The sequence below is a fragment of the Athene cunicularia genome (genome assembly GCF_003259725.1).
Source record: "Athene cunicularia isolate RWA chromosome 7 unlocalized genomic scaffold, athCun1 chr7_part2, whole genome shotgun sequence".
Taxonomy (NCBI): domain Eukaryota; kingdom Metazoa; phylum Chordata; class Aves; order Strigiformes; family Strigidae; genus Athene; species Athene cunicularia.
Window position 1 is genome coordinate 627,920 of NW_020799108.1, and position 15,529 is coordinate 643,448.

General features: G+C 39.1%; 1 protein-coding gene across 1 annotated transcript in view; it reads left to right on the forward strand.

The window, feature by feature from the left end:
- The first annotated feature begins 526 nt into the window (after positions 1-526).
- Positions 527-15,529, forward strand: part of UBE2E3 (ubiquitin conjugating enzyme E2 E3) — a 59,954-nt gene continuing 44,951 nt past the window's right edge. The window contains exons 1-2 of the mRNA XM_026853274.1: positions 527-752; positions 2,909-2,959. Coding sequence (XP_026709075.1) covers positions 559-752; positions 2,909-2,959 — 245 coding nt within the window. The 5' untranslated portion in view covers positions 527-558. The remainder of the gene's footprint in view (positions 753-2,908; positions 2,960-15,529) is intronic.

A 15,529-nucleotide genomic window follows, 5' to 3' on the forward strand; every position in this document is an offset into this window, starting at 1 on the left:
GCCTCCCCAGCCCAGCCCTTTAAATGCACAGAGCAAGTGTACATTTCCATCTGAAATCAACCCAAGTGTTATTGGCAATATATTTTCTCGGAGAGAGGGGGAGAGGGGGGGATCTGGCGTTTGGACCCAATAAAATGCTCTGCTCCAGTGTAAATATTTACAGGGTATTAGTGACTTTTTAAAAAACATTTTCAGTGAGGTCTGTTATTTACAATGTGTCATAAGTTATTAATGTTCACTGCCTAAGTACCCTGCTAAATCTGTCTCATGCCTTAGAACAAAGTCGACAATTGGCATATTGTTTAAAGTATGAAAAAAATGCGAGTGGGTTTAAAAATTGGAAATATCTGTATTTTCAGAAGTGTAAATATTGCTTTGTAGCTGTCAAACTGCAGCCCTTTTGGACTAGACAAAGAAGTACATTTTGGTTAATTTTGAAGTGAAACGGAGTTGTCACCAACTTAGGTGTTCTCTGGAACTTGGGGAATGCCAAGAGAGAGTCCTGCCTGTTGTGTTAACTCTGCCTCTTTACTTCTTCCCTAAAAAAAGTTCCCCACGATGTCCAGTGATAGGCAGAGGTCAGACGATGAAAGTCCAAGTACCAGCAGCGGTAGTTCAGATGCCGATCAGAGGGATCCACCTGCACCTGAACCTGAAGAGCAAGAAGAACGAAAACCCTCTGCCACCCAGCAGAAGAAGAACACCAAACTATCCAGCAAAACTACTGCTAAGCTATCTACTAGTGCTAAAAGGTAAAGAGGGCAGTAAAACGTTCTGTGGTATTTTTGCACAGTATTTTGAGCCGTTGTATTTGCATGGTACTTGTCAAGGTGGAGGGGTTCTTTGTGTAAAGGTATGCGGAAGAGAGTGAAGTACCAACTTCTGTAGTACAGGAGCCTGCCAAGCAGTATCTTTGTTAATCCAAGTCTTACTGGAGTAATAATTGCACAGATTTGTCCTACGTTTTTTTAAGAGTTCTTTGAGAACTTGGTAACTTAAAGGCTGGCTGGGGGGGCACCTAAATGCATTTCCCATTTGCAAAAATGCATGAGAGGGTGTCAGCGTCGCGTATCTTTTTCAGAGTTAGGTTTCCATGCCTGGTTGGTGTGGGGTGGAGTCCTCCTGGTGTATTTTATTATGGTCTGTAGACTGATGACAAGCAACGCTCTTTAATTAAAGAAGTAACGAAACCCCAGTGGCTTCCGTGGGCCTTATGACTAGCTTTTCATGTCAATGCATGGGAGAGCCTTATGCACCTTGAAGTAATGGGTTCATTCTGCAGTTCAGGAGAAACTTAGGCATGTTTTCTCCCTTAGGATCTGCAGATTTAAACAGTGGGGTTCTACAGGTAGCCTCTACCTTTAAATATCAAAATCTTCAGAAACCTTGTTCAGTTCTATCTGTTGCATTTTTGTTATCATAAAAAGTTACCGAGAGTCCAGCTCTCAAGATATGTATGTACTCTGATAATTTTCTCTTAAATTCAGTTGTGTGAAATAAGCAAACTTTAAATCCCTCAATTCCAGTGGTCTTTGGAGATGAAACATAACGTTCCAATCCTTTCCCTGGAGTTGCTTTTCTTTACAAACATTTGCAAATATCCCGTAGCAAGAAAAGCTGTAGAGTAACCGTAGTAGCTTCAAGTTTTGCTTATTCAGTGTGAATACTGTAGTTCTAACTTTTAGGAACACTTTAATTATTTTGTATTGGACTTAACTTCAGGAAATACTTTTGGAAATGTGTTAAAATTGCTGCAGAGCATGACTGGATGGCTTTGATGACTTTTGAGCTTGTTAAACCCTTTGAAACAGGACTGGCTAAAGAAATAAAAGTTCTATGTAGGCTTCATAATTTGTTATTACTTATCTTTTTTGAAAAGCCTAAAATGCAGGCTTTCGAGACTGAATTTTCCCCTCTTGCCTTTATTTCACTTAATTGTTGCAAGTCTAATTCCCTACGTCTCAAATAGTTCAGTAGTCTGACTGAATTTATTGGTACTAGTGCAAGAGTGTGCAGAGCAGTTTCTGTTAGCTCATATTGTAACACTTGCTATTCACATGAAATTCATGGTCTTGCTTGCATGGGCCCTCTTCTGAAAAGAAGTCTTATATTTTTTAAGAGGAATTTACCATGCACCTTTTGAAATTACACCTCTTAAGTACCTGAAAAAGCTTAAATTGACAAAAAGTTTTCAGTATCCCTCTTCTGGATCTTAACACCTTGGGAATGGTTCTAATAGAGTAAAGCAAAGCACAGATTATTTCAAGTTATTATATCACTTTTTAATCTTGTAAATACAGCTACTGTATCATGTTGAGGGAGGAAAGGCAGCAGAAGGTGTGGAGAGAAGCAAAGTTGATCCAGAGAGATTATTCCAGTAACAGAGACAGCCTGGCAGATCTGCAAATCCACTTTTTAAGCACGCTGCGAAGTAGTAGGTAAAATATTGTGAAAAGAGTGTGTCTGCTGCCAGTGCGGTTCACTTCTTCAGCCTCACAGGTCTGTAGCGCCGGTTTAAAGTCATTGTCAAATCTGCCTGTGCAGCACACACACCCCCCCGCCCCCCCGCCTCATTTGCATATTAGCTTGAAAAGAAAATCTCTCTGGTAAAAAGTGCTCGGATGTGAAAAAGAGTTACTTTTCTGAATACTTGTGGGAAATTTCTACCCTGCTCAGTTGTAAGTGTTGTGTTTACATACAGCACAGAGCAGGAAAAAAGCTGCAAAGTTTCTCAGCTGTGGGATTTGGGTTATGCCTCTGAGAACAAAGAGGAAGCAGCCATGTTAGCATTACTGAAGGCAAAGCCAATCTTGCATTTAACTGCATGGTGGTAGAGGGCAGTGTAATTCCCTGATTTATTCTATAGACTATCTCAAATGCTTTGTGTCTGTTCTCATTTCACCAACAGAATCCAGAAGGAGCTAGCTGAAATAACCCTTGATCCTCCTCCTAACTGCAGGTATGTAACGGCTTCTTAAATTGTGGACAGTGGTAGGAGATTAATGTGCTCAGGCTAACAAATGGGAAACTTAGTGTTTATGACCGGTGACTGCGAGATAAAAATTGCGTACAGTAGATTGAACAAGCATAAAGAACGTTTGATATTCAAGTTTGTTATTTTGTCTGCATGTTGGAGGCATAGTCATTAGTGATTGATGTACATAGTAAAGTGTATTCAGTTTGGTTTCCGTAGCTGGTCGCTGCCTTCGTGAAACATTAATTATATGAACTTCAAAATACTCTGGAGCTTTCAACTTAATGTCTGGATGTAGTTTGAACTGGCTTTTTCAAGTGCCAGGTTTATAGTTATCACTTCATTCTGAAGTAAAGGTAAAGAACCATATGTGATTTTTTTTTTATATGCTTTCTCTCAGTGTGTTGCTTAACAGTTAGATAAACTGAAGTATTGCCTTTAAATTTGTGTGTTGGTCAAAGTTGTAGCCTCTGGATAGAGAATATTTTTAAGGTTCCAAACTTGGGAGATAATTCTGTTATGTTATAGAAAATGAAACTGTAAACTTGGAAGACTGAATGATTTAGATAAAGTGACAGTAACTGGAGTGCTTGATCTATAGGAAAGTTCAACAGTAGCAATCTTCTGCATGTTTTAGTTTTGTTTAAAGGATGCATAAAAATTCTCATTTGCTGTGAGCGTCCAGCATTCTGATTCGCATTATAACTACCTTTAAATAACGTTTCTTTCATTTGGTGCATCTCAGTAAGATTTCTGACCGCAAGGTATCTTCAGATTAATAGCTTGTGTGTAACAGCAAGCCTTGTACATGTTTTAAAAAATGCTGGAAGTGATTTCTGGTTTTATGTTGGAATTGTTTGGCTTTTTGAATAGTTGGAAAGATTTGGTGCAGGTCTTGTAAATTCACTAAAATGTGAGTTGTTCTCCTGTCTGAGCAATCTGAGAGCGGGGACTAACCAGAGCTGTGTTATATTGAATGTGTGGTAAAGGTGTTTTACCCTGAGGACTGTGCTGTAGATTGCCTATGGCAGTCTGATGTATTTGCATGCAGGGTCGGTCAGTGGCTCTCCCTCTTCAATAGAGGCAAGCTGTATCAAGAGCGCAAATGTCTGTTGTGTTTGTTGGTTTGGGTTTTTTGGGGGGAGGTCTGTGTTTTGTTTTAAATAACTTCTAATAAATTACTGGGATTTACTTCTGTGTTGGTTATGCACTTTATACTTGGACCATCAAATAAGGCATGGTAGGAGAGAAAGTATTTAAATTAAATAGAGCACCAGCACTCTGCCTTATAGTTGCTAAAAAGATATTGTAGCGGTTTTGGGTACAGGGAGCTACAGCTTGGCTTTTAGAAAAAGAAGCCTCCCCCCTCACACTCTCCCATACCATCTGATATTTAGCTCCTTGGGAAAGCATATTCCTCTCGTATTAGCACAAGAGTACTGCAGAGAGTTTTTCTTGTGAGCTGGTACTACCAGATGCCCAGGAATGCTATTGAGAATTATGAAAACCCCCCAATGTGTCTAATATTACTCAAGTTTCTCTCCTACAGAGTGCAGGGGAAAAGATTATTTTTTTGCCAGTGAGGATGGCAGTGCTTCTGTTCCTATAAGTATTTTTTAAGAGGAATTTAACCCTTTTACTCAACAGCAACTGTAAGATGAGTGCATTTTTACCTTTTGTAAAATAAAAAATATTCACAACAGATAATGACTTCTGTAACGGAAATTCTGGCTTTTCAGGATGAACAGTTTGAACAGAGTTTCAGTGCCTGAAGGATTACCGTTACATTGGAATTGACTTGTTAGAAGGAGCCTTTCTGGTATCAGGAGGTAAATGCAGCTGTGTGTTATGTGCAGAGCAGTGGAAGCTTGTAACACACTTTCTTGTAGGGTGTAGTAGCAGGGATTAGGCAACAGACTGACACAGCAGGCATATGACACCTCTCCATTGCTCATCATGCAACAAGGACCAGAACGCTACTTATTACGTTTCTTATAAAAGAAAAATAATTTGTAAAAAATTATTTTAAACCCTGTATAACTTGGGCATAATCACATGTGCTTTAAAAATAAAAAACTTTGTCATAAGTCCTCCCGAAGAGATTTCTTCATGCAGCATTGTTTTTCCTCCAGTTCTAGAGCACACCCTTATCATTTGCAGCCCACATGTTGCAGGCTTCACAAGAATACAACTGCCAACCGATGCTCTTGGACATTAATAATCCTTCTGGTTACTCAGTTACATAAGTGATAAAAAAATAGCAATTTTTAAAATATGATAACGGAACATATAAAACATTACATGTTACTTTAACAGAATACAGTACAAATACCGAAGAGTGTGTTGAACTCTACTGTACTGTGTTTAACTGATGGCTTCTGCCACTTCTTACCTACCAGTGTAACTGCACATGGAGTCACTCCATCAGAGGGATCTGAGGCTAATTTAGCTACTTTAAAATGACGCTGACTGGTTGCACTGTGATTTTCATGTGAGAGAGGTGTAGGTTTCCTCAGCAGTTAAAATTTCCCACAGCCACATCTATTGCTATAACATCTGTTTTATAAAAATGCAGAGTCCCAAGAGAGCCCCGTTCCTGGGTGTGCTGAGCAGGCCTGGGCTGCACATTAACTTCTATTTTAGGCACTGGGATAGCAGAATGACAGGCACAGTAAAATGTCTAAATAGCAGTTTTTTTGCTTGCTTGTCTCAGCAGTAGAGATTGATTTCTGATTCTGTTAATTGGACAATGAACTTTTAGAAGAATGTTGTCATGTATCACGTCATGTTTGTGAGCAGTGAATACAACCAGTCCTTGGGGTACCAAGTATAAAACTTAATATCTTTATGCTGATAGCTTTACTCTTTAACATACAGTAATACTTTAAATTCCTGTGATTTCCAAAAAAGATAGAACATCAAAACCAATAAAATTAGATTTGGTCTTAAGCCTCTAAAGATGTCTGAGGGAAATTAAGTACTGCTTTCTCTTCATGTTTTCCCCTGTCCAACAGAAGAGCCTGAAATGAGTCACTGACCAACATTCCCTGTAGCACTAGGACAGATAGGTAAACTGAGGACACAGGTATTTGAGCCTTTTTCTTGTCTTTGCTGGCTTAACTCAAAGCTGTGCTACTTGCTGCAGTGTGCTGTATTTAATTTCTTTTGTGCTTTTAATAGCATAAAGCAAAGCTAGGAAGGTCTTGGCCCTATTGCTCCTAGGCAGCTCAATTTCAAACCATGGCCAAGTGCTTATACATACTTCAAGGTATGGAAGTGTGCCAAACCCCACCGTTATACCTTCTTAAGAAAATGCTGCGAAGATCTTGCACGTATTGCATGGTAAATCTGGGCTGCAGAGATGCTCTTAAATAGGTTTGACATATCTGGAATAACTATTTTCAGTTCATGGCATAAAACTGTTTAGATCAGAGGTCACCACTCTGTAGTTAAGGTTATATCTGAGGCTGCTGTTCTGACCTGCCCAGCTTGGAGGCTGCAGCTCAGGTAGAGCAGGGCACAGCCAGCTCAGACACACATTGTACTTCCTGGATTTTAGGGCTGGCATAAGTGAGGCCGTTCCCAGGGGTACCATGATTTATGACAGCTTCCTTTAGCTGTTCCTGGCTGCCCTGCTGATCCACAATAGCAAAAGTAGGTATTCCCTGTCTTCTTTCCTCACTCCTCCTCATTTCCATTCTAAAATTCATTGTTGTTCATCTTTGTGGGAAAGTATTTGAAGTTCAACCCAGTATTAAGTAAATTTAGTAACACCTGTGCCAACTTAGTTTATAGTTTACAGTCCATTTTACAACAAATCCAGTTTGGGATAAACTTTGTACGAAATGAAAACAAACGCCAAAATCAGTGTATCTACTCAGAGTTTAATTCATGTGGTTTAAAAAGAGGTGAGTTAAGATAGTGCATCTTTCCCATGCAAATGGGAGAATTTAATCATTTTATACTCTTTTTTGTCAATTGGTTTTAATCTCTTCTCTTCGTTAAATTAAAGATCACACATCGAAAACAAGTGGTTAAAAAAAAAAAAAAAAGGTTGGACAAAACACGTGCCTTAGAGCACTGGTCAGAGGGACAACTTTCCTCCTTTGTAGCTGCTGAGAAATGGGAATTCTTACCAAGGGAGAGCTGCTTGGATTGTCCCAAAGGCTCCCTGTCCTTTTTCATCCTCTAGCTAGTGAGTGCCTGACCTGATAAGTCTGTTGAAAAGATTTTCCTTAATAGAGATTACTGTCTCAATTACTATTTATTTTCAGGCTTTGTATGCTGATACATAGTAAGGTGATTTCTTGAGCAATACTACAAAAGGTAGCAGTTGGTGATTTTGCTGTTTGTAGCCTCTCTTAGGCTTGCAAGTAGGTTGATAATTTATGAGTAGTTCATTTTAAAATTGCTTATTTTAAAATAACACTCCAAAATATGTGTACTGAGCACAATGGGAGCAAGACATTTAGGGGTTTTGTTTTAATACAGGATTCTTCTGCTTCTTAAGGACTGCATTTGTCCCTTTCATTACTGCCACATCTTGGGCTAATTCTACACTACAGAGTGTTGCCAACCCAACCCCACGGTCTGGAGTTTGGCACAAAGAAAAATGTCTGCAAAACTCTGGCAGACGAATGCTATTACTGGTTTAGTTATGGACCCGTGAATCCAGATGTTTGTAACTGTCTCGCTGTGGTTATTACCCCATCAGTGGGGAAGCATTGCAGTATGTATTTAAAGCAATATTGTGAAGGTATTCTTCAGACAAGCAATTTAAGCTCTTTCAATTGAGCTGTCTGAAACAATGAGGAGCAATGAACAATTGTGCTGGTGGTGCAGGCTCTTCCACGTGCAGAGGTAGTGCTGGATTTGAGCTATCGCAGCCTTGTGTTAGTGAAGAAGATGCCGCAGCTAAGCTGGTAGAAGCCTTCCTTTTGTTAACATACTCTATCTACAGTAAAGTTATAGGCAAATGTTTACTCTGCAAACAGTTGTGCCTGTTGAAGATGTTACTGCACAGCTGTGGTTTGCTCCAGTTCTGCCATGGAGGTGCCTACTCCAGTCAGTGAGTGAAGCAGATTCATGTGATTTCGCCATAGTGCTCCCCAGGGAGGGGAGGAAAAAAAAAAAAAAAAAAAAAAAAAAAAAACTCTGCTGGATTTTTTCTCCCTCCCATCAGAGTAGGCATTGTTCACACAAAGTATTTTGTCAGACGCACCAGGATATGAATAAGTCAATCCGCTCCTTTGTCTCTCAAATGTAATAAGTTTCCATCTCTTCTTTGTCAAAGCCAGGCATTATTTCTGTTGCTTTTTTAAAATCAGTAAGAGGAGGAATATTCTGAATGCAGTCAAATACCAGTCCCCTGTACATAGCATAAATGTTGCCCAAGTCTTTACATGTACTTTTTTTTTTTTCCAGTCAAGCTGTTGACTTTTCAGATCAATGGCAGTTCCCCAGTTTTGTGTTTATTCTGTTAATTTCTTATTGGGCAAAAGTCTTCATATTGCTAAATATTGACTCTCACTGAGGGAAAAAAAAAAAAAAAAAAAAGCTGTGAATGCTAAATAGTTCCCTGTTGAAGGAGAAGTTGATTAAGGTATGTAAGACAGTGTTATTAGGAGTGTGTGCAGAAATGCCTCTGCTGAAGCTGAATGAGCAAAATTTAAAAAACATCACCCAAACTCTGCTTGATAATATATCTTCTGATAGTTACATTATACTTGTCTCTCCTGGCCCAGCTACGCACTTTCTCACCACCTGGTGCAATAAATGCCTGCTGCAAGAAAAGAAGGGTGAAGTTTGCAGAATGGTTTGGAGAACACAAACCCACACGATTATTTCTAACACTTCCTTCCCTGTACAAAAGTTTGCTGTTGCAGTTACAAAAATACAATGAAGAGGGGTCACAACTCCTGAATGAACATGTTTGAAGTAGTGCTCGAGTGAATATTGAAATACTACACTTTTTAGTATTTTCCAGCTCTGAACATGTGGTTCCTTCTAAAGCAATTCCTTCATTGTTAGTTGCTGAACATAAATCAGTGGCTTGCAGTGATTTAAAGATATATTTATCTAGAGATAGCCTTGATTTATCTAGAATTGTTTCTGCTAAGCATTTTCTTTCACTCTCTTCCCTCCCTCTTTCTTAACAGAAGAGTATAGTCTAAGTCAGAGTAGGAAGGAGTGGTGTAATTTAGCACAGCAGTCAGAGGTCTGGTATTTTTTTATTTCTGTCCATTTGTAGTAACAGCCTGATTCTGCTGTATTTATGTGTGCAGAGTGGCTTATACCTTGTTTGTTGGCAGTCAGTGAAACTGTTTAAGGAGTAGGGATGAAACAGATTTAGAAAGACATTTCAGTAAAACATGTAAGTGTTAAGTAGAGCTAGAGTGCACTGTTATTTAACATGCTTTTATTAAAAAAAATGCAACAGTGGAAGATTGTGTAACTCCTGAATATTTTGAATTGTGAGAATATTTAAATTACTTTCAGTTGAAAGTAGGTGACAGATCCACTAACTCAAAATGCCTCAAGTTTTTTTTTTCCCTGCGCTAGTATCGACCTCTTGCAAGCTATAAACCAACGTTTTTTACCAACCCCCACACAGCGAATTTCTCATGCAAGTAATCTCAGTGGCATAATTAAGACAGGATTATGCAACACAAATCAACATATCTACTCACGGGAGTAAGTTTTCATGCTTACATATTTGCAGGTTAAGCACTTGTGTAAGGAGTGCCCACCGTGCTGTCGTACATACTCCTAAATGTCTGTATGTTAGTCAAAAGGTCATATAAATCTTTCACCAGTTTTCATTAGCATTACTGTCAAAATAAAAGAAAAAAAAAATCATGGCTCTCTGTCTACTCTAGACTTGTAGAAATAGTTCAAACGCTTTTCACTCAGCTACTGGTGTTAGAGAACTGACCCTTATTAGGTCAAATTTTTATTTGGAAACAATAGAAGAGCCTGAGCTGCATGAGCTTTTTAAACAATTCTTTAAGCATTGTTGTGCAGAAATTTGTAAAAGCTGCAAAGTAATGTGTCCTTAGACTTAAGGACAAATCTGCTTTTCAAATATCCATTTGTATAACTGTAGAGAGGCCCTTCAGGCTCTGTGATAAAAACTGTTTAAAAGATGCCATATATATATATATATATATATATATATATATACATATATATTTCTTTTTACAAACTGTGCATTGCTCACCACTGCCAGCCTGTCATATTTAGTTTGTGTAAAGAGTATGTATGGCAAGGTTCTAGCACACTGAATGCTTTCCCATCAGACTGATTTGTCTGTGTATATCAGTTACTCTGATTTGATTTGATCTTTATTTTTACAGACTCGGGATACCTAATTTTAATTCAAATTAACAAAATGCAAATACCAGAGAATCAGCTGAACTACATTAAACACTTTAGTTAAATGAGGTGACTGCTTCATATAGAACTGATGTGTGGAGTTTTCTTGGAGCTGGTGTAACTAGGATTTGCATAGATGTGGAACATTTTGAAACAGGTAATACAGACATAATGAAAAATACCTTGAGTATGTTTTCTGAGTTCAGGGCTAAGTAGGCAGGAGCAAGGATCTCCAGCTGCCATCTAGGACAGGAGTATGCATGCCATTAAGCTAGCCAGGAACTGTGCTGTAACTTCAAATTGATGCCTTACTTTGAGCCAGTAACTGCTAGCGATAAACGAGTCCTAGCCTGCTTACATTAATTTGGATTAATTTTCCCCGTGCAGAGAGTGCATTATACTGTTATGTAGTTCAGAACTGTGTCTAAAGCAGTTGTTAATTTTATAGCACTTACTGTAAAACAGACTGGCTAGATATTTTAGCAGCTCAGATACAGGTTTAGTTGACAGTGTTGAAACTGCTGTAAGCATCACTTTCAGAAACAAATGGAGAGAGAGATTGCCTTGATGAAACACCAGGGTGACCATGGTAGTTACCAGCGGGTCACTTTCAGGTTGAAAGAGTTTGTTAGAGAGGCTCTGTAGAGGACCATCCTGCAGTCATTAGTAATTGGTGTTTTCATTACTGACATGGATACTGGACTAGAGCATATAACTATTGCATTTGGAGGTAACAACAGAAAGGAGTTGTAGACACATTGGAGAACAGGACTAGAATGCAAAATGATGTGGGCAAATATAAGAAGTGACCTTAACAATAGCATGTAATTTAATAATGAGAACTGCAAGGCGTAGCACTTAGTAGGCATAATCAGATGCAAAAATCCATGGGGAGAAACAGACTGGATGAGGAACAGTTTTTCAGAAAAGGTGTAGCCTCTCTGAGGATCATGTGCTTTCCAGGAATCAACAGTAGGAGGCCACAGCAAGAGAAATAAATAGAACAGCAGTCACAACAGGGAGATGTATTTTAAAAAAGGAAAAAAAAAACCTGTTGGAAACATGGTTTATAAAGCCATCCCATTCAGTTCAACACTAGTAAAGGCCAGCTGGAGTACCTTCTCTGGTTTTGAGCACAAAACTGCAAAGTGACATGAGCTAGCTGGACAGAATACATATTAGAGGAAAGTAAGAAAGAATAATCTTTGCATATTGAAGAAAGTTGCTGCAAAGGAAATAAGGTGATTGTTGCTAGTCCTGTCTGGTGGTTATGGAGAGCAACTTAAATTGCCATAATGAAGCCCTAATTAGACCTGAGGAGTACCTAGCTATAAAGACGGTATGTATAAGGAGGTGGTGGATCTGCATCACCAGAGGTTTTTAATAGCAAAGTTCAGACAAATGACTGGCAGGAGCAGTTTAGAAACAGTTGATTCTATCTTTAAGCAGGAAATGGACTAAGTGACCTCTTGAGGACCAGTTTGACCAAGCTATCTGTGATACTGGATTTAAACAACAATGTTAAAGGAAAGCTCATCAGGAAGTGGTGGTTTTGTAGTATAAACATCCTGGAAAATACACAGGTTCTGTGATTTCAAGCAATAACAGTAATAGCAATTATTTAAACAGACACTGGAAGCACACAGGTTTTGTCCTGTTCTCAATTAGGAAAAGCAAATGATTTTTCTGCTGATTTTTTTTTATCCTCCCCCCCCCCCGCTTTGTTTTCATTTTGGGTCCAATCCTACTTTTCTTTCACAAGGTTGTCATGTTCTGTTAAGTAGAAATAAGCTACACACATGTCATCATGTCTCCAAAGGTATCTCACCTTTGTGAGAAACAAACAGCACTGACTGTGCAGTAGATCTTGATATTTTGATACCTCATGTGCTCTGTGCTTAGATTCTCTGCTTTTGTTCCGCAGGCACATAAGTACCTCTAACGCTGAGATAAACAAAGCAAGGGACATTTTTTGATTTTAGAGATGGAAAGCCCTAATGCATCTGTGCACAACAGCGCAAATGGATCCAAGCACATCAGAAAACAGTTGTATAGCATACTGCCTCTGACCATGGATCCTAACTCTAAGCACCCTCTGGAGTCAGGGCTCAGAAGATTGTAGTGAAAATGTAAGCAGCCTGGCAGGTTTCCAGTTGATGAGTTAATGCTGCTATAAACTTCAGTAGTTCCTCTCTGAGGCATGCAGAAGGGTGCAGGCGCTGGGAAGGTAGCCAACGAAGGCAAAGAGCAGACGGCAAAGCTAAAGGCCAGCCTCAAGGATTCACAACGCAATTGTCTTTGAGATGGGTTCCTCCCTTGCCAGAAACCCTTCATATAGCTTCAGTGGCAGAGCTGGAAATCAGTAAGCAAATTAAGGTAAGCATTGAGTGCAAAGCCAGCCTGACTTGTGAATGCTTGATCGGCATAGTTTGAGCAAATGTAGCTATGCCTATCACTCAAACCACCCGTAACTGGATTAGCAGTACTGGGTGCTGCAGAAAGCTGGGTGTTCTCAGTTGTGCCAGGTCAGTTCATTGAGCTTGAGGCTGCTGTGGGGTGGTTTAAGTCTGAACTCAGGTTATCACTCCAGTCTGAAACCTAGACATGGAAGTCACCAAAATATTAAAGACAGAGTAAATCATAAGAGCATCAGCAGGTCAGATTCCATGGGACAAAAGGAAAACAAATGGCAAAGAGAAACATTGATGTTTTTCATTCTGTAAGGGAAGGTTAGCAGCAGAAAGCTGTTTTTGTTTGCAGTTTAAGTAAAACATTTAGACTGTAAATGCTTTGAGCAGAGTTATTTTTTTGGGGAAAAAAAGCATTACAGTAGATTAGTAGCTATGTAATAGGAGATATATTCAGCTGATGGCGATTCTTGCAGTGAAGCTGTGGCTATTGTAGCAGACAATGGACAGCCAGATTCCTCCCTGAACACAAACACCTTTTCTAACAAAAAAAGGACTTGTCTACTGTGCAGTCACTGCCTGGGGTATGCTTATACTTTAACTAGCTTTTGTCATTCCCCCTGGTATCTCAGCATCAGAGACCTCATCCAGACCGGAGGATCCATGGGACAAGTGAAGTGGTGCAAGGGATGGTTAGTTGACAATAAGCTCTGTGTCACCATTGCACATTGATGCCCATCCTAACTTGTTCATAGATACCTAGGGCATATCTGTGTCTACTTCATTAGTATCCATGACAGAAGCTGTAGTGGGACACTACAGATTTAGCGACACTTTCTTCTACAGATACCTCAAGGGCCCAGGGAACCAAACCCATTATATCAAAGCCCAGTTTTGTGTTTAGAGTTTTGGACTTCAACATCTTGTGGAAAAAAAAAAAAAAGGAGATTTGGTTTAATTTCTAGCCTATAAAGCAAAAGCAAAGAGAGGTCTTAGGAGACTAAAATCAACATGTAATGAATGCTGTAACAAACACTATATATTCCCATGGAAGCAAATTTAAGTGATCCAAGTTACACAGCACAACCTACTGCACGTTAAGTGTAGTCTGAGTGATTAAACAAACTTATGCAAGAGGTGGAAATACTATACAACCTAAAATTCTACAAGCATGATGAAACAGTAATCAAATCTGAGAGGGTGATCTTCACATGATAAACTATTTGAAGCACAGTCTATGGCTGCAGAAGTGTTTGCTTGTCTGGAGTAGATATTTTGTTTGATACCCATATAAATTTTAAACAGCCAGGTAGTGCCTTAGCTCCATGTTCCTTTTCCTCCACAGAGTGCTTGGGATTGCTGGGGTACTGTGAAGACTTGCAGTAGCAACCTGGCTACCTCATTTTTTGAGTTTGGTTTGCCTCGTTTCTTTTTTTTTTTAAGTAACTGAAAGCCAGAATTACAGTTGATAGACCAGTGCAAACACACCATGACTTAGTTTATTAAAAAAGGAACAATTTACTGAAGTAAAAGGGACAGCAACAAAACAGAGCAGTAAGAGAGCAGTGTTTTGTTTGATAATATGCAGTACCAAACCTTAAATAGATCAATATGTGGAGAAATCAATTACTGTCTAGATTTTCTAAGAACAAATACGGTGAAAGCATTTTTGTTTCAAGTGTTTTGGTTGGCTATTTTTCATGGTAGTACCACAGACTAGCATTATTTTAAGTCTTCGTGTTTTGTTAAGCCTGCTTGGGTTTTTTGTTTAGGAATAGAAGAAACAAAATAACTTCTTATCAGTTAGAAGGCAAGCTAACAGTAGTGGTTGTCGATACTAAAACAACTATTGTAGGCGGAGCACTGTGTGGTTCTCCTAGATATAAAGGGCATTCTGGGAGATGTTCCCATACAATGACAAGTGTGCCTTACTAGAAATTAGTGAAAGTGTGGTCAAGGGTGGAGGACATAGAGAAAGATGTGAGCTGTACTGATCAGATAGATGTTTTGTTTGTTTTTTTTTTCTTTCTGTACAGAAAGAAAATGCTGTAAGAATGTCTTCAGTTCGACTTTGATAATTCTGATCTGGGCAGAAGGAACTATAAATAATTATTTGCTGAAGGTCTAATAAACTTAAATTGGCCTAGCATTGTGTGATGGTGATCCTTATTGTTCTCTGTAGTGTTTTAATGGAGGTGAAAAGGAGGAGCTGGTTCTGGAAGTTGATGCCAAGGTATAGAAGCATCTGTGAGATGTTTTGAGCTTTTTCTGTGCAACCATGAGTTTATAGCACTGAAGCTGTAGTTACTAAATATGTGAAGCTGTTTTCAGTAGTAGATTCATTAAAAAGGTATTAGTATGTTGAAGGGAAAAAAAAAACCCAAAGTGTTGGGTTTTTTTATTTTTTAACAGTTAAAATGATTGCCACTTTAGTCACTTTCCATTAGGCAGTTGGAAAGATGGAAAAGGTTCCTTCTACTTTAGCTAACCTTCTTCACCTTTAGCCTTCTATCCCTTCACACACAAGCAGTGAGAAATTGCGAAACTGTTGGCTTGTTAATACAGATATCAGGTGTTTTCAGATTCTCCTTTAAATTTCTTTCTGCCCCTTTCCTAAGGGGAATTGGTGATCACAACAAACTACCTCACCTTTGAGTTGTGGAGGTTTTCTGGCTCAGTGCTATGTTTTGGGTGGTGGGTGCAGAGCGCGCCGGTGCAGTGCCCTGTGCCAGCCACGTCCCAGTGTCTGTGGCCAGGTCTGTCACTGTGCTCC